Source organism: Diadema antillarum, unplaced genomic scaffold (genome assembly GCF_040938485.1).
Source record: "Diadema antillarum isolate AM-2024a unplaced genomic scaffold, OU_Dant_1.0 seq00000931_RagTag, whole genome shotgun sequence".
Classification (NCBI taxonomy): Eukaryota; Metazoa; Echinodermata; class Echinoidea; order Diadematoida; family Diadematidae; genus Diadema; species Diadema antillarum.
This window is the reverse complement of record NW_027271782.1, coordinates 361,588-388,848: the sequence shown is the minus strand read 5'-3', so window position 1 is coordinate 388,848 and position 27,261 is coordinate 361,588. Positions and strand designations below refer to the sequence as shown.

The 27,261-nt window shown below is 38.5% G+C and overlaps 1 protein-coding gene across 1 annotated transcript in view; it reads right to left on the bottom strand.

The window, feature by feature from the left end:
* Positions 1–9,934: 9,934 nt before the first annotated feature.
* LOC139741475 (uncharacterized) overlaps positions 9,935–27,261 on the bottom strand; it is a 51,478-nt gene continuing 34,151 nt past the window's right edge. Inside the window, exons 12-22 of the mRNA XM_071652060.1 lie at positions 23,015–23,122; positions 21,725–21,793; positions 20,699–20,818; positions 19,913–19,983; positions 17,419–17,894; positions 15,997–16,070; positions 15,465–15,526; positions 14,629–14,723; positions 13,050–13,147; positions 11,420–11,467; positions 9,935–10,718 (exon numbers count right to left, since the gene is read on the bottom strand). Of these exons, the coding sequence (XP_071508161.1) occupies positions 10,656–10,718; positions 11,420–11,467; positions 13,050–13,147; positions 14,629–14,723; positions 15,465–15,526; positions 15,997–16,070; positions 17,419–17,894; positions 19,913–19,983; positions 20,699–20,818; positions 21,725–21,793; positions 23,015–23,122 (1,284 nt within the window). The 3' untranslated portion in view covers positions 9,935–10,655. The remainder of the gene's footprint in view (positions 10,719–11,419; positions 11,468–13,049; positions 13,148–14,628; positions 14,724–15,464; positions 15,527–15,996; positions 16,071–17,418; positions 17,895–19,912; positions 19,984–20,698; positions 20,819–21,724; positions 21,794–23,014; positions 23,123–27,261) is intronic.

Sequence of the window (27,261 nt, the reverse complement as noted above, 5' to 3'; positions counted from 1 at the left end):
ATGTACATTGCCAAGTCTCAGTGGAGGTAAGTTGCTTCATGTTACTTTGCACTCTGATATGGGCCGAGCATTCAGAGAAAAATGTTAGTCTGAAACCGAGACTATCAATGCTTTACTGGTACCTAGAATTCTTAATAGCGTTCCTTTGCTGGACCGCAGCCGATATCATCATAATGCAAAGTTACAAGCTCGGGCTGAAGTTGTTCTAAAATGTTCTCTTTCTACAACAAGAAGTTCAAGGCCATAGTGCAGAGATGTATGTACATGTATATTCATGAACAAGGTTTCCAAGAGGCAGTATGTCTCAGCCTGAAACAAATTCCATTTTGTGAATTGATGGTAACAGACGGATGTATTACAGTCAAACCTGTGCATAACAGACACTCCATGGAAACATTAAAGGTGTCCTTTGTACACAGGTGACTGTTGTACAACTGTACCAAGCAGGGTGGTCAGCTAGATTTTAGCAATATCTGTATGTCACACATTATAGAGCAGAAGGTCTTGAGTGGCTACATACAAATTGTCTTTCCCAGAAACTGATGAGTGTGAGAAAAAAAAAGAAGAGAGAAAATCTTAAACTTTTATTCAATTACAGGCATTCGGATGACCCAAAACAAAGGTCATTTTGCTACATGTAAAATCTCTGGCAACAAGGAAAGCAACTGCATGATTAGGGTAGCAACAGACGGGACTCAATTGGAAGTTTCTGGATACTAAACAGTCATGTTGGAGTACAGCTCACAGTAGGCAAATTAAGTGGCCACTGTATGTAAGACTATTAGCACATGATTTCTTTCCAGAAGTTTCATAGTACTTACATACAGCAGGTAAATGCCTGAGATGGGTGGCCACTACTATAGGTTAGACCGCATTCAATTTACAGCTATTACTACATCTAACATGCAAACAAACAACATGCTGTTAATTTTGAGGTCATGTTGTATCACAAGATGAAACTTAAAGGCTGAATGTGCTTTTATAAAAATTGGAGACTACAGTTTTGTATTTTTAAGCAAAAACTGTAGACACAACTCTTTGCTTTCATATCAAAACTTGCAGGCTGTGAAGATAAACTTCATCTACTACAAATGTCTATTAAAGCTGACGTCATCATGAAGCAAATCCATACGACACCTGTATCTGTGTCGCATCACAGCAAGAGCCTTTTTACATCGTGAATCTAATCTACGGCAACGTTATTATTTTGGTCATCATACACATATCAAATTGCAGGTACTATTTTTTCCCCTCAAAAGTATCACTTTTAAATGATGAAATAAAGAGGAATTATGACTTTTACAGGACATTAAAAGACTCAATCTGTCCTCAAAATATCTTCTTTTTTTTTAGCATACTTACAGATATCTCTTCTTTTTTTTCAGCTTTCAAAACTGTTTTTTTTTTGGAGCTTTTCAAGAACTTTTCTTCAACTAACTACTGGAACAAAAATTAGTTTCCATTGTACCAATCAATGATACTAAAAGAGAGATTGTATAAAAATTAAAAATTAAGATTTTCTACATTAGCACTTTATAAAAACAACAAGCAGCCTCACACTCATACTTTCTTACACATGATTTGAACAAGGATGCATCTTTCAAGCAGGATTTGTTTTTGTTTTGTTTTTTACAAAAAGAGAAAGGTCACACCTCGCCTAGCAACCGTTTTATATTTTCTGTAGACTGGTGGACACAATTTATTCCACGTCATTTAAACGATGCACACTTCTGAGAGATGTCATTGGTGATACTCTCATTAGAGTTGCACAGAAAGAAACTAAAACAAACTTCAAAGATTCTTTTTCTTTCCAGTGCTACTTATTTTTTTTTTCAAGGAATACTTTGCACAGTAACATGGCCCTTCCTTACTAAAACTGTGTGTAATGAATGAACCTGAATTCATGAAAACTCTAAAATCTACAGGTGGATAATCTTCCTCCAAATATGAATGAAATGTGTCTCTTATTGATGACCCATGACCAGCCCGTCAACTAATGCAGCATTATAAATAAACTACTCAATGTGACCAATTCATCTGTACAGTAATGACCCATACATGTACATTGTACATGTAGTTTGATTTCTGCTCTGCTGGCTATGTTCCTGCAGGTTCTTCTGAAAGTAGAATAAAACCCAAATATATCATATTAAGTGGATTAAGTGAATACACTTATATTACTATAACATATACGTGAAGTTAAAAGAAAATTAAGTAGACTTCAACTTTTCATGTCACACATGACAATACAAAGAAAATGTAAAGAGAATTCAACAAATTTTCATTTTCCTAGCAAAATGAAAATGCACTTGACTATGGAACCTCTTTCAGAAAGCAGGGGGAATTATGTTTCTCACAAGATATGTCAGTACAAAGAGGAGGAAATGTGAACTTTTCATTAAAAAAATTAAATTTTATAGAATTCTCTTAATGTACATTTTCTTGATATTGTTGTTTATGCAAGATATCTCAAAGTGTTGTAGTCTTCTCAATGGCGGCACCAAAACATTAAAAAATCCATAACTTTTGAATGTATCGTCTGATTTTCCTGACACTTTATGCGTTCTACTAATATTGCTGCATTTATTTACTCCACATAATATATTTGAGTTTCATTGTCCTTTAAATCTTGGTAAACAGAAATCTGCTAGAGGACATAACTTCAGAGAGTTGATTCATTCATCCCACAGTATCGACAATCCGACATCATTTTGCTATATAATTGTACGACATGGGGTAAAGCAATGCTGTAACAAATTACATTTCTAAACTGGCAGCTAAGTCCAGTTCTATGACACAGAGAAGTAAACATGGCTTTCCAAAACAACAAAATAGCCTACAGACAGGCTTCAACAATAAATGAGCTTTTCCCTTAACCCTAACTAGGCCAGGCTATTTAGGTAGTTGATAGAGCCGGGGGGGGGCCTCCCAGGCCCCCCCTCCAGATCTCGGCCGTCGACCGCGCGACCGCGACGAAAATTGGCACACACATTGCCTATGATGTAATCTAAAATACCATGAAGTTATTTTTTCAAAAAAAAAAAAAAAAAAAAATCATCATTTATGCTAAATTATGCAAATTTATGCTAAATTATGCAAATTTATGCATGATGATGCATAAAATCAGACTATTTGGTATAAATCACAAAATAAAGCTCAAAACAGGCACATTTTTTGTGTAAATATTCTTTTTAGTGTCCTTAACAAATGTAATTAAAAAAAATTGTGATATCAGAAAAAATTCTTAAGTATTTTATTGTTTTTTTGAATTTCTTATGTATTTTTTTGTTTTTTCGACTTTATGTTTTTCATTGTTTTTTCGATGAAATTTGTCCGCGACATCGCTCCGAACAAGAAAATATGTTATTCACTGATTTTAATCAATAAAACACCAAAATAATCATGCTTTTATGAAATTTGCCTGTAAGCACAGTTTGCATTGAAATTGTACACAAATTAACATTTTTGAGCAATTTTTGGTCTGACATGCATGTACATATTTATGTGTAACTTCGAAACCGCGCGCCCGGGCGTCGCAAATTTGGTGTCAAAAGATGCGGGAGACTCGAAAGAAAAAAGTCATGAAACGTCGCGGCGATAGCTTTTTGCAATTGCGATACATCGCGCGGAACGTCGAGGGGGGGCCTCGGAGGCCCCCCCCCCCGGCCTAGTTAGGGTTAAAATTGATAGTGCTTTAAATGGCAGCGCAGGCAAGTACTTCTTTTTCCTTTTGGGGGGAGCTAAGGAGAAAACATTTCCTAAACATACTACATAAATATGACAAAACTGTCTACATAAATCCAGAAATCAAACAACAACAACCACAGAGAAGACAAAATTTTGATTATTAAAAACAAATTCACTATGCATAGAAAAAACAACCGAGAAATTTTCCAGGCATCTATCGAATTAGTCTTCAATGATACCAGTTGCAGTGATTCCGCATCACAAATATTTCATAATTAGTCTGTACTGAATAGAGCTTCTCTTCCTACAAGAATATAATTGTACAATATTTCAAGCGATCATAAAATTTCCTACAACACACCACAGACCTTCCTGCTTAGATATGAAGAGACTACACTGTACTTTGTACCAAGATCACAAAAATGAGAAAAAAGATTAAGGCACAAACAACATAAGTAGAATGTCAGAAAAATGAAAAACGTATTTCAAACAAAAGAGAGAAAAGAAAAAACCTACGAAAATAGATAAATATTCCAGCATGTATGTGGTAGATTATCTCAACTGGATTTTCACAGAAATACAAAGAAAGTAAATCTCACTGTCAACATGGAGAATAGTCACACCACTCTTCCTGCCTTTATCAATTAAAATGTACATCCAGTGCCTTGGGTTAATTAGTAAAACGATGCTACACAGTCTCAGAAGTGTGAAAATGTTGAGGAAAAAAAGAAAAAATCTCGCAGGTGATGTTGCCTCCCACTTGACCATTCTATTTTACACTCCCTCTCTATTTTTGTAAGATTCATCTGTAAATAGCATTCCATTCCCTTTTGTCACAAACATTTTGCGACATGAGAAGAAACCATGGATCGACTTCCCTATAAGTCTCTTCTTTGTTGTGAAAGCAGAGTCTGGCTTTAGACTATAACACAGAATTTGTGGCAATAATAAGAGAAAAAAAGATGATAAACACCTGTGTGATACATCACTTTATACCTATACTTTAATATTTAAAGCACCCTCCAATACAATGCATGTATGAAAGATGCCTCTGTTTGCAGATGAAATTCCTCAGATGCATTTCAAGCTTTCATTTTCAAGATGACGTTCAACATCGATGGGTCGTTAGCTCCAAACGGATGAAGGTATTTATTGTGAGATAACATTATGACTATTTACAGATGACAAAGGGCCTAAAATTTCAGCTTGATGGATCAGGGGGGCATTTCATGAAGGAACTTGTCGGATAAAGTATCTGACAAGTCAATTATATCAGACAAGTTCAGAGAAATCAGCCAATCAGACTAAAGAATTTCTCAAAACTTGTCGGACATAATTGACTTGTCAGATATTTTATCCGATATGTTCCTTCATGAAATGCCCCCCACATTTACATTCCCTCGTACATATTCCTCAAGGGTAGCAGTTGGGTCGCTGCTAAGTATCAAAGGCAAGCCTGTAACATATACTCTTTGGATGGAAAGAATAACCTCTGTGTTGACAAAATATGCTTTAGAATAAAATACACATAAATGATGACTAAGAAGACACTACTGACTGCCTCAGTAGCATTGTACGTTGATAGATTTGGTCAAAGGCATGTGTATGTGTAAAACAGATATTAACCCGTTCCATACAGGAACCTGAGAGCCTGTACATGAACTCTATGGGGTTTTCAGAATTCAGTATGGAACGGGTTCAAGGATGCAAAAACAAACCAAAACCTCTCTGTATTTTGTTCAACTCCGGGCTAAATGATGCATTTGGGAACTCAACTCAAATCTGACAATATTCTGAACTTTCCATCTGATGAAACACAAAATACATTCATGAAAAAGAGGTAATTGTCTCATTTCATTACTACAAAACTTGTTATTTCAACACTAATAGGATGGATAATGAGACATCTTGACACACAGCATATATAGATCATTCAATTTATACTCTTACTACATTTTCATCGGTAAGATAAGAGGCAGCAAAGTAGATATTAAACTCTATTTATGTCACTGTGAATAGCGTTATGCTCTTCCAATGTAATACTCATCACCCACAGCTGTGACAAATCTGTTGTCGACTCTTTCCCGGCTCGTTACTCTTTGACGCTAAAGACATCTAAAATGCCACTCCCTGCTCCATTTCACACATCTCATACAAAATACCGCGGAAGTGGAAATTTTGCGAGTAACTTTTTTTTTTGCACTCATACATATATGGGTAAATAAATTGCATGGAATCAAAGCCATAATTTAATATAATTGCATGTTACAAGCAAACATATTCAAACGCTTTTACTTCTGCACTACATTGTAGTTTGATGTCATGCAAAAAATACATCATGAAAATTTCCACTTTTATAGTAGGCCAATTTAAGCAAAGGAAGAGCCTCTGATTTCCTAAAGATTGATTTTGAAAAGGAGCCTAAAGATGTTTTGATTATATAGATCCCACTATGGGGTGTGATTTGTGCTTCCTTCTTTTTGTCTGTGACAAAATGGAATACATGGAGAATGATCTAGAATGTTCAGCCAACACTCTGCATATTCAATCAGCTAAGAATATTGAACACACTCTTACAAACATGTATGTACTGTAAGAAACACAGCAGCCACAGGGCAGAATTTCCCTCACTGACAGTTATTACACTCAGTTTTGCTTAACCCTTCCTAAGCGAGGGACACTGCAAAGTGTGTACAATGCGACAGGGTTTTTTGTGACCATCGCAACTCAAAGCACGCAAAGGATTAAACAGCAACCATCTACATCACTGTCACATTATCAGCTTCCAAGCACAAAACACTTTGATTTCAATGTGATGTCCCATTGCAACAGTGCCCCACTTACTATAACACCACTCCATTTCATTAATTTTATAGAGGTTCTCAGTAAGATCTCTATGCAATATCTCACTGGCATCCATGGCCATCAGGTTTTCTAAACCAATAATTAGTCACCACAGTTGCAAGGCAAGCAAGAACCAAGGTGCTTAATCTTCCAAGGACAGAATCACTTTGAAGCAAATTCTAAGTGCTGTATCATAGACAGTATTAAAGTTCCATTATTTGTTGATACCATACCAGGCCACTGTTTCATGAAAGTTGTCAGTCTCTGACAACCACCAAAGTAACAGTCAGTGACCAGAGCTTCTCAGCCAATCAAAACCAAGGATTTTACTGACACTGTAAGAGACTGACAACACGTCAGGGCTGACAACTTTCACGAAACGATGCCCAGGAGTTAATAATGATCAACAACATGTTTCTGCAGCATGAGAATCAAAGCAAACATCTGCCTTGACAGTGAGTTTGACCATGGTCATATCTCTTTTAACCAAGAAATATGAGAATCAGTTTTTCCTGTCCTCCACCACTTCCCTTCTGCAAAGAATCTCCAAGTTTTCAAGGTGATAATGCCACCACATGAACTTATAACAGCTTTAAGGTCTTTAAGGTTCACTCCAAACTTTTGGAAAGAAAAAAATGATTCCTTGAATTATCAGCAATAAGCAGAATGGTAACTGGAGTGAATACCTCTACACCTAGCAAAATATAGGAATCTTAATTATTACCAGCATAAAAGATTTCATAGCATCACATTAAGTCACTGTGGTACAGGACAAAAGAAGCACCAAAGTAAATACATAAACAAGATCTGGGGAAATTTGAAAAAACTATAGCAACCGTCTCTTTCTCCAGTTCCAAGTAGTACCAATTCAGTTAACTTTGGTTGTGTTTGAGCGCACAAAGAAAACCTACCATACCCATACTCATACCACAGCAGAATGGTTCACAATTCACTTTTGGACTCGATTCATATGACCCGGGGTCATATGTTGTATTAGCAAACCCAATCACTTTGCATGCCTAGGCTACATACAGGCATCGCTGATGAACAGAATCAAATCCTGGCATTACGATGTAGTGCGTGCACTCTTCTCATCCCGACTTTCGGTACGGTCCACTTTTAGACTAGTTTACGATTGAGCACCATCTGCCACAGTAAGGTTCAGTGCATGTATGCCATGCTTTTGGACCACATCTGGAAGTGATCCGCTTTTGGACCGGTACAGTACGGGTCGGTTCGTTTGGGGAGTGTTGGAGCGATCCTCTGGCATGGGTATGATACGGTATGGTACACTTTAAATGAGCACTCGAAACACCCCCCTTGACAGAATCTTCGGTGGGTTTTATAAGGTGAGCAGGATCATGAAGGCAATAAATACTCTATTTCCCTCTACATCCCCTTGTGACAACAATTCCCATCCTGCAGTAACAACACTACAAAAGTAGCTCTGCCTGAGATGTCTCAAAACAAAAATTGAAAAGAAATTAAACTAGATGTATCGCTATGGCGACTGATATGCCTCCGCCATAATGCATGGTTCTCCTAATAGGTCTATAGTACAATGTCTTGACAATGTGTGATGACAGTTTCACACAATTGGCAAAATATTAAAATGACAGGTTTGACACAAATGTGCTGAATGTTCACTTTCCTAGAACTAGGTTCAATTGGATGAATGATTAAAATGTCAGAGTGCAGGTATTTGGGGAACTGATGATGTTAACTTGACTTTTGACCCTTTTATAAGTTTATGCATTGAGTAATTTTCAAGGTATTGAGAAAAAGTATAATTTCAGTATCAAATGGGAAAATAGCATTATCTAAACCTGGCCTTTGACCTTTGACCTCACAGTTCCAAAGAGAATCACTGTTAGGTTGAACATGCATAAATATGTAAGTTTCAAGATGATACCTTGAGTTACTTTCGAGATATGGAGGAAAAAGTGCAATTTAGCACTTTCACTTGACCTTTTACCTTTTGACCTTTGACCTTTTGGCAAGAAACTTCCCCAAAAACATATATTGGGTAATACATGCCATACATCAAGTTAAAAAAAAAAACCTTCAGGCATATTGCATTTTAAGGAAAGTAGTGATATTTTGAAGAGTTGACCTTGACCTTTGACCCCCTGACCTTTGACCCATGACCCCCAACTTCCCTAGATAATCACTGCCCATCGGTACAAGCATATATACTAAGTTCCATGAAGATACCTTGAACCATTTGCGAGATATGGAGAAAAACATGAAATTTCAATTTTTTTTTTCACAAAATAACCTGTGACCTTTGACCTTTGACCCTGTGACCCTAAAATCCACACAAAGTATTATCCCCCAAGGATATACCCTCATACCAAGTTTGATGTAAAACCACCACACGGTTCTTGAGATATCGACAAAAACAAAACGGGACGGACGGACGTACGGACGTACGGACGTACGGACGTACGGACGTACGGACGTACAGACGTACGGACGGACGGACGGACGGACGGACGGACGACCCGAAAACATAATGCCTCCGGCCACTTCGTTGCGGAGGCATAAAAATCAGAAAGCATGATGTTATGACAAGAGTTACATTTTTTTTAACAGACATTAATAAAAAAAAATGTTATACATACTGTATGTAGGGAGAACACAAACAAATCCTAATAGGAGATAGTCACTGATTATTAATTTACATCATATCACATGATCAGCATGTACTTTGTATCCATGTCATCAGACACATAAAATTACTCTTAAAGAGTCTTTCTTTAAACACGCTCCTGCCGGTATCCAAACTCTCTTACACATCCGGTATTAAGAAGACTGAGGCATCTCATCTTAGACTAAATTGAGCATTCCACAAGGCAAGCTTATTTGGGTCAAACCTGCCCTCATACATCTTGATACCAGTTCACTGAATCATACATCTTGCCATGAAAGCAAGAAAAAAAAAAGAGGCAGCATCTCTCTGTTTCTCCTGAGGGCTGAGCCTGAACACCAGGGCCTAGAGGACACAAGTCTTCAGTGCCTAAGCCCAAGACCTTAAAAATCCAGTAGTGTGGGGAAACATGGCTGGTCCGATTGAATCGGTTTTCATTTGCTGCCCACCAGAGTACACATTCAAAAGCACAAAAAGCACCCATCAGCCACGTGCCAGCGAATAAAACTGTATGTGCATTGAAGTGCACATTCATCAGTAACGGTTGACACCAGTTGAGATTCTTTGGCTGTGTGTGTGTACTTACATAGATCAGTAAAAAAGCTGTACACAATTCATTACGGGAACTCTTGAATATATCCACACTGGGCCCACCTTCTCACTCCATGAGTCCCCACACTATGAGGTCTTTATCCCATTGAGGACGAGTCCCAAGTATACTCTGGCAGGTGTCTATGGGAAATGCATGTTGTAGCAAAATCATTCCGTCCTCAACAGGTTAATACTGCTCCTTCTTCATGGCTGGTATCCTGGTGTGAATGCAAGACAAGATCACAAGAAAATCCTCTTCCAGGTCATCGCTCTCTAGGGCAGTGACCTCTTCTTGATGCTGCTTTCAAATGTAGAGAGGATGACAGGAAGTGAAGAGATGAAAAGATTCTCCTCAACACGACGATCTAAAAAAATTGGGACTGGTCATTGAAGCCCTAGATAAAGACAGAATGCTCCTATTTGCATGCTATATTTGTGTGGCAGCTTCAAAAATTTTCCATGGATGAGAGCAGAGTAGAGTAACAGAGGGAAGAGCTGAAAGGAATCTTCTCAAGAAGACCAGAGTATCTCATAGATTGGACTGGTAGTTAAGCGCCGAGTAAAAACGGAATGCTCCAATTTCAACACTCCACTTTGTGTGTAGTAGCTTCAAACATTTTCCGTGGAGGAGAGAACAGAGAAGAACGAAGAGGGAGCCTTCCGGTGCTGGGTCCCAGGATCCATCATCTCGTTTCCTGGACAAAGTTTCCCTACTCCACAGTATTCCCCCTCTCTCTCACATGCATCGATTTAGACATCAGCATTTCATTCTTAATCCCTTCTCATCCGGCGCAGCGGACGACATACAGGAAGATCACAGAAATATAAGAGTAGTTCACATACATTTTGTAGGTTAAAGTCCAGATGGTGAAAGCACTTTGGGTCATATGTCTTGGTCCTGAGCATCATTCACTCTTTCCCCGTGCAGCTTGTCGTAATTTTTATCCTGGTGGAGCAACGAGAGAAAGGAGATGAAGAAAGAAAGATTGTGAATTGGAAGCAGGAATGGGTGGGCAGATGTGCAAAGTGTTTTGTGTGTAGGTGTCGAAAAACAATTCAAAGTCACAATAATATCTGACTTCTTTATACAAATCCTAAACATTTCTGAGTAATTCATGTATTGTTGGCCTCAAATGAAAAAAAAAAAGATTGCAGATTAATGTCAAATTGATTGATTGATTGATTGATTGATTACTTTATTGTCCACTCTGGAAATTCTTTGTACATTGGATATCACACACACACACACAAATAAACATTAAATACATCGCAGGTACCCAACAGACATATCACAGAATGTAAATGCAGATTTTTTTTTTTTTTCTCAAAGGGTGTGATGTCTCAATAGACACCAGAGAACTACTCTACCGAGAGTTTTGCTTTTTATAAGTAACACTATAACCACAATCATTTTATTTTGCAAGGGGTATGTGTTCACACTAAAAAATACAGCGCAAAATACTGGGGTATTTCATCATAAGTGTGAATGGGCTTATTTTCATATCTTTAAAAAAAAAGGAAACAAAAAAGGTAAATAAACTTGCATGCACATACAATGTTATTAGATGCATAGCATAAACATGCAGGATCCTGCTTGAAGAAATGATAAAGTGGCAAGAGTGGTACGAACTGAAAATCAAGTCTTACATCACTATTAGCTTCATCATCTCCAGGATTTTGTAAAACTGGATTCACCTGAGACAGAGACAAGTAGCAAAATGGGGAGGAAGAAAAAGAGATAAAAATATGACGGTCATGCATTTTGTTACAGAGTTAGTGGTGTTGGTCCTCATTCTTATGAAGAGAACAGAGTTGATGGAGCAAATGATAATTGTGATATGACATAATAAATGAGTTCATTGGGTAAATATGTCTATGATTTGATCAATGATCATTTATGTGACATCGAATGCTAGTATGAATATTCGTTTTCTTTTACTGAATGATGCCTACGGCGTTCCAAGAAATTGCCAGAACATACAAGGAAAAAACACAATCTCTTGAAACAAAAGATGGTTTTATGTCAGATATACTGCATGTTGATCTGCAGCAAAATTTCATCTTGTTATGAAATCAGCAGAAGTATGGCTAGCTCAGAACAAGTGTGTAGGCAATTGCTTTATGAAATATGATTTGATGAAATATCAATGTATGATGAACACCGAGGTGAAAGTTGATGAGCAAAAGCTAATTAAAGTGTATGTTACATGTTGGATATACTGTATGTGGATACACTGTGTACATGAAACCATGTTAGCGACTAAACAATGATGAATACATCATTTCAAATTTAAGTTACTTTTTCTTGCTCTACACAATTCAAAAATCTCTCATTCATCATCTCTAATTTACATCATCATCATCACATGAGTCCTAACTGCAAATAATCGCTGGAGAACAAGAAAGGCATCAAACTCTGATCAACTTCCTGGAAAATCATTATCTCTTTGATAATATGGAGTTAATATTCTCTGTGCAACTGATTGACCAATTGCAACTCATCTGCATAGATAAGCACTTATAATTATTCAGTGTTTAATAGTAACCATGAAACTGTGATTAAACCTTGAATAATTGGTGCATACTAATATGTTAATGAACATCAATTTGTCAATCAGTTCCAGCGAGAACAACTTAATGCAAGAATTCATTAATTTGAATATCCCCTGTAGTTGAAGACTAGAGTCCTAATGGGGAATTTGAATTGTTTTTGTTTTTTTTAACTAACTTTGAGATAGCAGCAAAAAACATCTCCATGCAAAAATCATCAAGAACAAAAAAGAAATTAGTGAATGCTACAATCATTGTGTGCAATACACAGATGTGCAGAGGTGATTAGAAAAGGATGCATCAAAGACATTTATGAAAACTCAAACAATTAAAATCATATCAGTGACTCATTTCCACAAAGCCCAATGTGCATGCTCTCGTATTTAGGACTTCTCTTACACAAGAATTAGAACAAACACTAGATTTAGTCTCTCGTTGTTGCTATTCATCAGGTTTTTCTCCCTCTCTTTTTGTCCCTGATCATGCTGCATTTATGATATTAGGGTTATAAAAGGATAAAATATATGGATGAAGTTACCTTAACCATGGATGAATTGACTGATGTGTTAAACTCTGTCCTCCTGGTTTCAGTTTTTATCATGACAGTTTGCTTAACATAATTAATGATGCAATGCAAATCAAAACATAAAATGATAGTAATAAGGTGTAGAATGCCAAGCAAATTTGGATTATTACACAGAGAAGGAATGCCAGATATTAAACTCACTAGTTTGATGTTTTCTTCATTATCATTTTCCTCTTTCCCATCACCGGCCTCTTCGTCCTCGCCTTCGTCATCCTCTTCTGGCGCTCCTTCTCCGATATCTGTTAAGGTAGCCACAATGGGGTAGAATAGAGAACTATCTCATGACAACAAATCAATGCTTGCAACTGCTTGACAAATTGCCCTGTATTTATGTGCGTAAATAAGCACTGAATTGATCAGTGTTTTAGTAGTAGCCACGATAAAAAAAAAAATCATGGGCGTACATGCTCGAGTACGTACACCCATGATTTTTTTTCACGGCTACTACTAAAACACTGATCAATTCAGTGCTTATTTACGACGATGCACGGCAATTTGTCAATCAGTTGCAATGAGAACATCTCGAAGGAAGAATTTCATGAATTTGGAAAATCAATGCTTTCCTTTGATGAGAGTTAGCAGTAGAGGCCAAACTTCACAAACTAAGATGTTTTGCACCAAACCTTGAGCACATTAATCAGCAGACATCTGCTAGTGGAGTGAATATCACCACCGAGTGTAACAAAATTAAGACAGAGCTGGGTTTCAGCAAACAGTCCATGAATGTCGAAGGTTTTCCATGTTTTTGCAGCCATCTGCCAGTGAATGGTATTGGTTGGCTTGGTCTCCATAAAATTTTGTGCTGGTTTAAAACAGTCTCTCAGTGGTCTATGAGGGAAAGGGGTTTTGATAGAAAACTTGGCTATCCCTCAATGGTCTCACTAGTTTTTAGGTGGTCTCTAAGTGATCTGTCGAGAAATGCAACCTTTATATGTTTATGGTGATGCTGCTTTCCCCCAAAAATGTGATGGAGATGTCAGTGAGAGATCACAGAGAGTGTAGTGAATAACTAAAAGGAAAACACTAGACTCTTTATGTGCCATGGTGTAAACCCCCTGTATGCCACATAATTCTGAGACACCAATGTATTCATGCTTTGGGGAAACATTCTTTCTTTTTCAAATCTATGTAACTTTTGATAGATTTTTGTTACTATGGACATGTAATGAGCGTTGCTTGGAAGCAAACTGCGTGACAAATCTATGATTGTTTTTCTTTCAAATGACCAGTAGCTACATTATTGTAGAGCCATGACTTCTGCACACAAAATAGTGACAAAAACTTAGATTTTACTAGCAAATCCACTAGGGAATAGTGCTTGATAATCAATGTGAATCACCACATAAAATGCAAGCTACATGTGACAGGATTGGAATCGCAAGAAACATTTTCAACACACTGAGGCATTTAGCGATTTATCGATCTGTTTGGGCGGGTTTGTGCATTTGAGCAGAATATGAGAACTTGGCACGCCTTCGACTGAGTCGGGTGTGCAAACATGGCACATAGAGAGTTGAATGCTGTTGTGAAGCTACTGTAGCCAAGGTATCATCTGGACACGGTACTCCGCATGATAGAATCTTGCTTGCCAAGTTTTGGTCACTCAGCGGTCACTCAACAATCTCCATTTCATGGTAAGGGGCTCCTACAAAACATTTTACTCATTGTAAGTCAAGTGGAAACATGTTTTGACACTCTTTCCAAGCATTAAAAATATCACCATTGGGATTCGGCATCTGGACTTGAGCATCTCCACCGTTCTCTGCATTTTCTCCATTTCCTATATTGTTATCAGCACCTTGCATGCCAAAGTTCCTGGAAGGAGAGCATGAAGGTGGTGGGTATGTAATTTCAGTCAATGAATTGTTTGTAAAACAGCAGTTAATCATTCATTTATTTAGTAATGCATTGCAGAATAATGTATCACCTAGATTTTTCCATGTATCAAAATACCTGCCACTGTTGACCAAACTTTATTGTGTGGGTACAAAGCATACCATACATGACATTGGCAAGTTTTTCAAAGAATGAATATTATCATATTCAAGCTGCACATAGATATATTATGACTAGAAGAACAAGGGAGATTCATATATCAAAGACAATGATAAGATATAATAAAGATAACTAGCAGATTCCAACTTAATTCTTCTTTGATAAAAATGGTGCAAAACACAAGGCCTAAAGATTTATCACATGTGCAAGTTGCTTCAGCAATCACTGAAAAACACTGCCAGAAACAAGGCAGCATGGACAAACCAAGGAATCCCTACTGCATGCTACTAAATCAGGTTTTCGAAATGGCATGTATTAATTGCCCAGAATTACAAACCTATCTACCAAACCTGAAGAGATTGCAATGTGCAGAATACCCCTGTCTATAAAAGACATTTTAGCAGTTACAAATATACCTAACACAGCACAACAGCAGAGAATGCCCAGTTTTGGTATCAAATATGGAAGCAAAGAAACTATCCTGTCAATGATGATTTGAATGAAAGAGAGAGGAAATGATAAGGGAAAAAGTGACAACTAAAATCAGTCATGAATTCTCACCTGCCTTCTCCCTGCTGGTTTCCTCTGTTGTCACCTTCTTGCTGTAATCTGAACTGAGCAACCTTGAGTGAAAAGAAAAAAAGTGAAGGAAAGAAAACACGGACAGTGAAACACAAGAAATGAAGACAGACAGAGGATAATCATGATAGGAGGGTCAAAGATGGAGCCCAAAATAATTTCATGATGTCATAATCAAAAAAAAAAAAATGATTAAACTAATAAATATCAGCACAAGTACTACTTCTGGTGCTTGGACGGGATATATAACGTAACATGGTTTACCAAAAAAAAAGTATGTTACACATGTTCAGTCCCATTTCACAGCATTTGATGATACAACTTAAATGAAGCCTATTAAAAGAAATACATTTTTCTTAAATGACAAGTAAACAAAGAACAAGTCACAATAAATAACAAAATGTACTGCACACAGCATGCCCACAGCTTTGTTTGGTGGATTTAAATCCTGCTGGTATAAAATGCCAGCATGTAATATTTGTTTCAGGACATCATTTGATTTTCTTCTCCTTACCTGTTCTTCCTTGTGCATTCTCTCCTGTTCCTGGATCTGCCTTTCCACGTCGTTTGCTATAAACATTCCTCCATCTGATAGGAAAATAAGAAATGCAGTGGTCATACAGCACCAATTAACAGGTTTGCCAAGTGTTAATCAATCAATCACAAGCATGCACACAGTTTGTACCGGAGGCAATAGGCCTACAACACAACATTAGACTCTTGTTCATATCCTCTTTCACTTGATACAGTAGGTCATGTCACAGTTATCAAGGAGTGACAAAGTCATGGAAGGACTCTTTGGTAACCAAGTATTAAGCTCCTTGGCATTTTTTTCATATTTCATTCTTTTGTTAAGTCACATACATGTACAACACATAGCCACTTCACTGTTGCCACAAGAAGTGGAAACACAGTCGACCTTGTGTACGTCAGAAAATTGGCTACGTCGAAGAAAAATTCTACCTGGTTGGAAATAAATATTTGTTGATTGTATTGTGCAAGTCAAAGGATTTTTTTCTGGTCCATTTGGAATCGACCTCCACTCAATGCAAATATCTCTACATTGCAAATATCTTCCCAGGGTGACGATTTTTTTTTCTTTGCATTCAAAATTGATTTAGGAGGCTTTGAGTATATGCCATCTGAAATATGAGGTCTTCTCACATACTATTAGTGGAAAATTCTCACCTATTAGTGGAAAATTGAGCAAAGAAAATGGAATTCCATTGGGATTCAAACCCGAAACCTCCGGATGTTAGCCCAGTGCTCTACCGTCTGAGCTATAGAAAGCCCTAGTTCAGTGTTCGTCCAAGAAACCCTAAATTCTCGATGCTCGAATGGTCAGAAGCTATAGCAGTGTGTTTGTGCGTGACACACACGTACACACTTGAACCTGGCATAAACCCGAAGGATAATTCAACTTGGGGATAAATGCGAGGGATCATCGAAGTGATGCAGCTTTTTGGGTATGTAACAAACGAAAGCACAAAAACTGACTAGAATGAACATTATTTATTAGTGGAAAATTGAGCAAAGAAAATGGGATTCCATCAGGATTCAATTAACATAATTATGGATATATGTTAATTAATTGGAAGCGAGTATCTAGTAAGTACTTTTGTGTCTATTTCTTAATTTCTGCACCACCTGAGATGACAGGGCATATCAACGTGCATGCAAACTTACAATAGGAATCGTTGCATTTTATACTGTAAAAGAGGAAATTTCTGGGTGTAGAAATTTTGGGTCATGTCGTGCAACCAGAAAGTAACCAGAAAATAAAAGCATGCAAACATTTTTGCTTGCCGTATGTCCCAGTAATTGATGTCTTGAGTCCACGGAATTAAAACAGGCAAAATTCATCTTACCCAACAAAGCGCAAAAAATGACTCACATGAAAATATCAACTTTTACAGAATTTAGTGTTTTCGGTTACCTTGAGGTTGATCAAACTGGTTGGCACCTCCCATCTCCTCATCCTGTTTCCTCCTCTCCTCTTCATCAATGGAATCTCTGTCTGCCTCCTGTCCCGCATCTCCATCATCAGCATCACCACCACGGGTGTCGCCGTTGCCGCCGTTCCGGCCCCGCCCCGCGTCGTCGAACGCATGTTGGCCCCGTATCCGCCTCAGCTCCTCTTCCTCCGCCTGCCGCTCCTGCGCCATCCTCTGGGCCTCAATCTCCTCCAGCTGCCTCCCCTCCCCTGCGCCCTCCTCCTCGTCCTCCTCTTCCCGCTGGTCCTGCTCCTGGTCTCGACGCTGTTCCTGCTCTATCCTCCTCTGCTCCTGCTCTTCCTGGTTGCGCTGCATCTGCTCGGCAAAGTTCTGTCCGTCCTCCCCGTCTCGCCCCTGCAGATGGTTGTCTGGCCTCTGCGGCTGGAGACCCTCGATCTGGCCATACCTCATGTCCCTCCTGTAGAATAATCATTCATGTGAGTAAACCCACCCATACTATGAATCTCACACTCGTGTGCACCTGTATCAAATCTACTATATATCTCATTGATATTTAGCATGACAGTCAGACTATTCACACGTGATCTGTCCAGACCTCATACACAAGGAATACTCATCAATTTCTACAAAAATCAGTCTGAGTCATTGGCCACCGCCCCCTCCAACTTGGTTCCAAGTATATTTTGGCAAAATCCTGAATACACTTGAAGCAGCAAAGTCTTCATAACATTTCTGTCTTGTTTTGTTCACACCTGTCTCTCTCATAAAATGCTCTGTGATAAAAAAAAAACATTATGATTTTCAATTTGGACAAATATCATTACTTTACTGACCTCTCACCTATGTTATAATTTGCAAAATAAACTGTTAATAAGACAGACCTTATTCTAAGGGTAGGACACTACTATTTCCATTCACCATTACTTCGAGTTTCTCCAAAGGAAAAAGTTCACTTTTTGAGGAATAATTTCATTTCAATATTCAGCTTGAGCTTTGGCTATGTCTTTGCAGAATGCAAATGTTATGACAAGAAGCTCATTCAGAATGACACTCCTGTCTTCACTTCTTCACATCTGACATCTTTCTTGTCCATCAGACATGACAATGTAATTAACCTTTCCCTTGTGCCATGTTTTCTAAAAAGCTAGAACGTCTTTTTGGGGACTCTATCCTTAAAACGGAAACATTTCTTTAGACTTTGTGCCAATAAGTTTGACAGTCTGGTCATACATATCGCCAAAACAAGGGCCTTTTGAACATCTAAGTTGTTAACCCTAAAAGGGCCGGGGGGGGGGGGGGGGGGGGGGGGGGGGGGGGGGGGGCGGACTCAGCCCCCCTCGACGTTTCGCGCTATAATTCTGTAACGCGAGAAGGCCTCGTCGCGAGGCTTCTTGACTTTCTTTGTTCAAGTCTCGCGCAACTTTTGAGACCAAATTTGCGACGTCCGCGCATACTTTTGCGAAGCCATGCCCATTTTTGTAATGGAATGTCACCCCAAAATGGGCAAAAATTTGTGATTTTGTGTACATTTCCTATGGAAAACAGTGCTCTGTCATGAAAGTCATAAAAACCTGATTATTTTTACAATTAATCACTTTCATTGATTAATTTTGTGCTAATTATGGTAGAAAAGTGGTCAGTGACAATTTCCAATGAAAAAATAAAGAAAAAACAAAAGTTGAAAAACAAAGAAATACATAAGAAATTCTGAAAACAATAAAATACATAAGAATTGAAATGAATTTTGGAAGTTTTTGTGATGTACAATTGTTGAATATGCTAAAACAGATTTACAGATCAAAAATTAGACTCTCAATGCTTTTAATTAGGCTAATATATGATCTTGAGCTTAATTTGCATAATTAATTAATCAAAATTAGAAATTGATTGTTTCAACAATTCTTATGACACAATCTTGTAGATTATGACGCAGGTCTCACGCATGCAAAATTTCATTGCGATCGCACCACCGATGGCCGAGATCTCGGGGGGGGGGGGGGGGGGGGGGGGGGGGCGGAATCCATCCCCCCCCCCAGTCTGAGCATAGCCAAAAAAGCCCGTCCCCTTTAGGGTTAAGCAACATATATGATGCTAAACTCCCCATCACATTTCATCCTGCAGTACTTGATCTACTTGCCTGGTTGAATACCTTATCACTTCTGCAATTGCCGATTAATGGTTATTTCTTTGTGTCATCTCAACCTCAACTACACTGCACACTTATCTTCTTTGTACAGCAGTGTCACTCAAGCAGGCATTCATTCGGTCATACTACACAAAAAATATGTGTATCTACGGATTATCTACAGATTATCATTATCATCATCATCAGCATCATCAGCATTGTCGTCATCATCACCATCATCACCGTTATCACCGTTATCACCATCATCACCATCATCACCATCATCGTCATCACCATCACAATCACACCTGTGTATCAGTGCTGGTTTTGCAGCACAAGAACAAACTTACCTCATTCCCTGGCCTTGGGGTCTGATATTTACGTGTAGAGGCTTGTCATTTTGTATCTGACCGAGTCGATCCTGGATGACAAATAAACAGGATAAACAAAACTTGTCACATACAGCTCAATACCCACAAAAAGCAGGCTAAAATGAATTTCCACTTTTTACATAGTTTGAGAGAGTAAACTCTTAGCTTTAAAATGATCACATGTACAATGTAACTTGGTAAAATTGGACCATCCTAACTCATTCAAAAAGTGATTAAAATAAGTGAGAGTAAGGATGGCTGTGCAGTTTCATAGAAAAGAGAGAAGAGCGAATTCACAGATTAGGGACACTCAGTGTCCTGTGCAGAAGTACCAGTGGAAAAAAAAATAAGGTTCAGAAAACCATTCTTTGTATGTCAGTCATTCTCTGTATTATGTTCTGTGAGTAGATTTTGACCAATATGGTGTACTTCAACCAGTGCAAATATATTGCATATGCTGATCTAGCACTCCTACAAATGCAACACTCTCTATGGCTAAGATATGTACACCAAGCTCTGTATGTGGGCATTGTAAATGAAGCATGCAGGAACAATGCCATTCTTTGTATGGTGATACAAACTTGGAAATTTCCAGTCACATTTCATACAAATGCCCTGAGCTCAAAAACTCTTAAAACTGAGTGCCTCTCCTGGATGATCTCCGCATTATGGTTTGTAAAGATAAATAATGATATCATCACAGCTAGTCACATGATCTCTTCATACTCTGGCCCTCACATGCCTGGTAGAGTTCTACAAACCTACCTGTAGGTGGCGCTGTTGCCTTTCCGCTTCCTGGCGGCGCTCTTCCAGGGCCTTCCTGTACCTCTCATTGGCCGCTCTGTCAGCCTCTGACTCCTCCTCCTCGTGATCTCCCTGATTCTGCTGTTGCCATGGTAACATAGGAAGATACAAGCATGGTACTTATGTCAGGAAGGGGTAAGACAAAAATGTGCTTGTAACAGAAAAGAAATGCATGCATTTAACCCGTTCCTTGCCCGTGGCATCAACTGATATACAGAAACCTGGTATACTAAGTTCCCAAAATGTAGACAAGGGTGCCTGTATTTTCGTGTTTGCTGACCCTTTTCACATGCCTCTTTTGTGTGGAACAAAAGGGTTTGTGAGCCCATCAGCACATGCTCCATTCATACCTCGCACCTAATCGACATTTTGTATTGTTCGACAGCACACATAGTTGACCGTGGAAAGGGGATACATGTACTGCTTGACTGCTTTCGCATGGGTGGATTACCAACCTGTCCGATCTCTGTCAACCTGCAAAAAGAATCTCATTTGGGGGTATTGGAGGCTCTAAGAGAATTGCAGGAGCAACAGGTTCCACATGAAATTTCTTCAGAATGTCAAATGAATTACCAGCCCTGTGAGTAACAGAATGATCATGTTTTATGATTTTGGCTCTCTCCAACAAAACCATTTTATATTCTTTTTGAATTTACTTGCCTGCTGCAGTACATACGATGCTCAACCTCAGCCACCTCGGTTTTTCATCTCAACAAAATATACAGAAACTTTCTGCTCCAAGTCTGCTTTCACATTAATAATAATAATAAAATAATAATAGTGGCTACTTGTATAGCGCACAGGTCCACTTTTCAGTGCTCATGGCGCTTCAAAAATGAAAAGATATCATATATTATCATTATTATCTTTTTTTAACTGAAACATGATTTCGTTGGCACATTACATTGCAGACTGACTAGAGACCATTGATGATTCTTCAATAGCATCAGCCAGGGTCAAAAGCTGATGATCACATGACATACATACCTCATGGCCCTGGTAGTCTACCGCTCTCTGCTCCACATCTTCCCCATGGTCTGGTATTGCTTGCTGACCCTGTACATAAGACACGGCAACAAAATTGACCAGTAAAACACATTCCTAGAATTTACAGAAATCTCTTATACACAAGTACAAGGGTTCTCCCTGTGCATCTGTTCTTGGTTATGTTGTTGTTGTTTGTTTGTTTGTTTGTTTGTTTGTTTGTTTGTTTGTTTGTTTGTGTTTTTTTTTTTTTTTTTTTTTTTTTGGGGGGGGGGGGGGTCATAACTCCATACATAGAATACTCCAAGTACACTTTCCATACACCATGGACTAATATATATTTTACAATGGGTATTATTAAAGTGGACTGGTACAAAGTGAGTTACCTTCACATTTCATAACAAGATTTCATGGAACACAACAAATATCTCAAAGTTCATAAACTCTTTTTTAAGGCTTTCAATTGATATGCAAATATTCTATTCTTCATGAATTTGATTATAAGCCAATTCTGCTAACATCACTACTATCGTTATCATCATCATCATCATCATTATAGTGGGCATTGTTATCATTATGATAATACCATCTTTGTTGTTCTTCATTATTAGCATTACCAAAACTATCATCATCATAGTTTAGCATCACTAGCTTCTACTGCTGATTATCGTCCCTCTTAAGTGCCGTCATAACCATAGCTACATGTATGACCTTTTTCAATCGTCATCCTCAAGATTATTGTTGACATGACCACCACAGAGTTTGTGAACTTCTTTGCACTCTTGCATTTCAAGCAAGTAACATCTCAATATGCTTACCGACCACTTTGTTTTCTCTTGCTTTGTTTTTGTGATACATCATTCAAAATTTCGCATCTTCATCATATCTCCCTGATTTTTTTTAACCTTCTTCTTCCCCTCTCCTTCCTTCTTTCTAGTTCACCTCTCTGCTCCTGACTTCTGAACCCTTTACCTGGTTCTCACTCTATTCTTCCATAAAACTGTCCCCGTTTCCTATTCTCCAGTCTCTATTAGTGCAACCTCAACTTTCAGCTCATCGCTGCCCTTCCACCGTCACTACTTGCCTTCCTCACACTCTCTCTCTGTCACTTCCCTCCTCAACTCTCCTCTTTCCAAGGTCTCCTTTCACCAAATATTCCTTCTGAGGACAACACATGTGTGGTGTTACTGCAAACCTCTCTTCCTCATTTACATCACCATGTAGAATGCCATAAAATCTCAAATTTCCCTCTTTCAAAACATATTCCTCCCTCCCATCCCTTTTACCCCTCACCTGGCCGTTCTCACTGCTGCTCTCCTGGTTAGGGTTCTCCTTGTCGCCCCCTGCCCTGTCCATTGCTGCATCCCCCTCCTGCTGCTTCGGCTCCAGCTGATCTTCATCCTTGTGTTTCACATCAAGTGATGAAAGGAAAGGTGGGTCAATGGCACACAGCGAACATGCTCTCTTGATGTACTGATGAGCACTTTATGACCCCTTTCCCTCCCTCCCCCACCCCATTCTCTGTATTGCATTTAAATGTAAACATTTTGTTGCTACAGGTCGGTCCGTATGCTGGCCATACGCTACATGCAAATGAATGAGGTGATCTTATGCACCCACACACATTATGTGAAAGTCAAGCAGGGTCACATTTTTGGTGTTTACTTGTGCACTTCCGGTAATGCAAAGTTTATATACCAAGCAGCAGGCACGCGCAAAGCGTATATGGCATCTAATTTTTCCCTCTATGTCAAGACTAAAACATTGTACAGTTGAACCTCTCTTATCCGGCCTCCCTTTATCCGGATCTCTCTATTATACGGACGCAATCTCGCCGTGATTTTGTTTTTTAATAATTACGCGAGGAAAGGGGGATTCCCAACTCCTTGAGAACTCCTACACAAACACACATGAATTACATATTACTTCCAACATGATTAACATACATTACATCAAATTTCCTTCAAAATTGCTTACCTTCAGACATTTTATCATCCCCAAACATCCCCAAATGTAACAATGAAAAGGTTGCAGTATACACATTACTACATGTGGTAGTACAATGGGCTACATCAGTACATGTGTATGTACTAGGTGTTTCAAAAAACATTTCCCACTTTTGATCACAAATATTTCAAATACTATTCATTCGATAAAACTGTCATTGATATGAGTAATAGCTGGATAGTGTACAATTTGGTTGAAGGTGATTTGCATGTGAAAGCATAAATCAATTTCATTAAATTTAAGATTGATTTTGAAGTAAGGTTTCAGATTTTGGTCAAATTTTAACCCTCTGTACAAAAATTGAACTTCGCACAGGAACCAATGATGTGTATGTGAGTGTCTGCTGACAATGGCCCTGAACAATGGACATGCCTGAACCACCTGTTGACTAGGCGTCAGTCTGGCGCTCCCTGGCACATGAATGCTTAATCAATAATTCATGTGGATTGCCCTGGGCACTGCTAGTCTGAATTCATGCACGGTAAAGTGCTTGCAAACACGACATTTCATTCCAGCTGGCAATCATTTTCAAATTTTGCTTTACATATCACTAAATTTGGGATATAGATAAGCATAAATGATCTAAAGTTCCTCATTTTAAAACAACTGTCTACTAATTAAATAGTCTGACAAATTTTTCGCTTTTTCGATAAAAAGAGATCATTTTTGGTAAAGAGTTCAGCAGCATTTATCATTGGGGCGATTTGTTTCAGAGTAGATTTATTTAAGGCTCCATATACACAAGTGTATATATACTCTAACTGATTTTCTTTACTTCCTGTCACCATGTTTACGATAGAACAATAGGTATTCATTGTAATTTTGTTTTTCAGAAGTAGGGAGAGCACTGACGCGACTCAACAACAGTATCGACAGGCGTTCGACTTTACCCAGATACTGCCAGAGGCTGAATAAAGACTAGTTGTGATAGTGGAATTTCTCATGAATAAATAATGAACCATTCAAACCCTAGCCATTGTTCAGGACCATTGTCGGGGTGTTAACCACACACTCCCATACACACCCATTGACCCCTGTGCAAAGTGAAATTTTGTACACAGGGTTGAAAATAGAGCAAAGTCTGGAACCTAACTGTGAAATTAATCATGGATTTCATGAAACTTGTTTATGCTTTCATATTTAAACCACCTTCAACCAACTTGTACATTATTCAGCTATCACTCATATCAATGACAGTGTTATCTGATATATATTTTTTGAATTATTAAGAATCAAAAGTGGGAAATGTTTTTTGAAACACCTAGTATATGTAGTGGGGTGGCTTAGGGACAAATATACTGATAATCGTGACACGCCGGACAAAAGTGTAATTTTTTCCTCAGACATTTGTATATATATAAGGATCAAAATTAGGGGGTGCTCCAAGAAATCTGCCAACAGTAATAATGAGAAAATACCCTTAATTTGCACATTTTTTAAAATTTTACATATGAAGCAATGATGTCTGAATTCATAGACTAGTACAACAGTGCATTCACCTAATTTCTCAATGCTCGCATCTGATTGGTCTAAAGTTCTGAAAGGCCAGCTAGCTAGCTAGGCAAGACAGCTAGCTGGCTACAGGCTAGGCCTACATGTAATGTACAGTGTACTGTGCGTGAGCACACCGCACAGTGCAGGAAGGCCTACACGTACATATTATGTGTATGTAGCTGCATCGCAGCTAGCTGCAGCAATTTGAGCATGAGAGAAACAGCTGTGTCCAGCCAATGCAGTGACTAAAAAACTCCATTCATCTTGGCCTTTGTTGGCTTTGGCCACTTTTGGGGATCGGATCTACATGTATGTTTCCTCATTACAAAGGTAAGTCACTTTTTACTCTTATAGCATTTACTGGAATAGACCTCCAATGTTATTCAAAAGATGAGATTTAACTTTGTCGTCAGGCCTAGAGGGTTTTCTACTCAAGGTCAAGCTAAATATGAAAGTAATATAGAATGACAATGTCAATTCTAACGTTAAGGGTAGTCAATAACAATAACTGAATTATTACCTGAATTACCTACGATGACGCCCAGTAAATTGAAAACTTGTAGAGGGCCACAAATTAATTGACTGATAATTCCGTGGATACAGTACCAGGTACTTCACATGGATCTCCTCAGCCCCAGGCTCAGGATTGAATCCTTTGAACGGCCCTCTTACAATAGTCCAAACAATACGACCAAGCGTTGTGGGACCGGACGCGTACATATATAACTGTTATAGAGTTGTACTTGTACTTTGAAGGGGAAATGTAACGATTTAGCAGGTTAATTCTCACGCCGTTTTCAGAGTACGTTGTCTAGCATTTAAAATGAGGAGTCTATATCAAGTCTTTGAGGGAAAGGGTGCAATTTAGTTTTCACGCGCAAACATAAGTTTAAGTGTCCAGAAACACAACCCCCATCATACAACTCAAGTTTTCAACTTACTGTCTGTATACTGCCTCTGGGTGTCATCGTAGGTAATTCGGGTAGGCCTAGGCCTACTGAGTAATTGTTTAATAAGACAAACGGTTGGAGACTAACTTAGTTAATAGAGTGAGTCCAACCCGTTGTTTAAGTTACACCAAAATTTGAAAAAAGATATAGAACTAGAACCTATCTAGTCTAAGCTTTGGCAATTAGGCCCCTAACTGGTGAGAATGATATTGATAGTTTCATTTATTGAGTCTAAGACTGGTGAGAGTGAGACTGATGTGTGTGACAGGAAAGGTTAGATCTAGACACTAACCACTTGACTTATAGGTATACTGTCTCTAGACTCTAGTATGCAATGTAGGGACCCTAACAACGTTAATGACATTCTTTGTTTTGGGTCAGAAAATTACAAATTAAGCTTAACGTTAGACTATAAGAGTTAGACTGTGGTGTATTAGTGTAACGTTAGACTCATCCATGTAGCCGTTTGTTAGGCCTAACGTAGGTCGTTAGGCCTAACTGTTAATTGGTTTGTTTCAGACCCTCTATGTAAACTATTGTAATTGTAACGTAACAAATTAGGAGCAAGCAACCTGTAACTTTATCAAAGATCGTGATCTTTAACACACTTAGGGGTTCTAGGTTTAAGCCGACAAGACACCGTGCAGAACCTTTTGATTCAGCGACTGGGCTGTCTATGCAGTCTAGACCAACCTGTGTAGGCCTAACGTTATATGCCTAGGCCTAGGCCTACTGTAGTGTTGGTTAAATTAGGCTAGGCCTAGGCTGTAACGTTAGGCCTTTAGCGTTAGATTGGAATGCATGACAGATTCCATTTGTTTGGGGGCAGTGGATAAAAAATTAAGCTCGTTAGGCCTAGGTCCTAACGTGTGTCGTTAGAACTAGATCTAGGCACCCTAAACAGAGAATCTGGAGGTGACACCTGACTGCTAGACAGGTTTCTAGCGTTAACCATTAATTCTTACTGTTAGATCAAGGTCTAGACCGCTAGACTGAAGAATCAGGCGTATAAACGACGGTTATTTATTAGATCTAATGTTAGCTTTAGAATCTAGATCTAACGTTAGATCTAGAATCTAATGTTACATC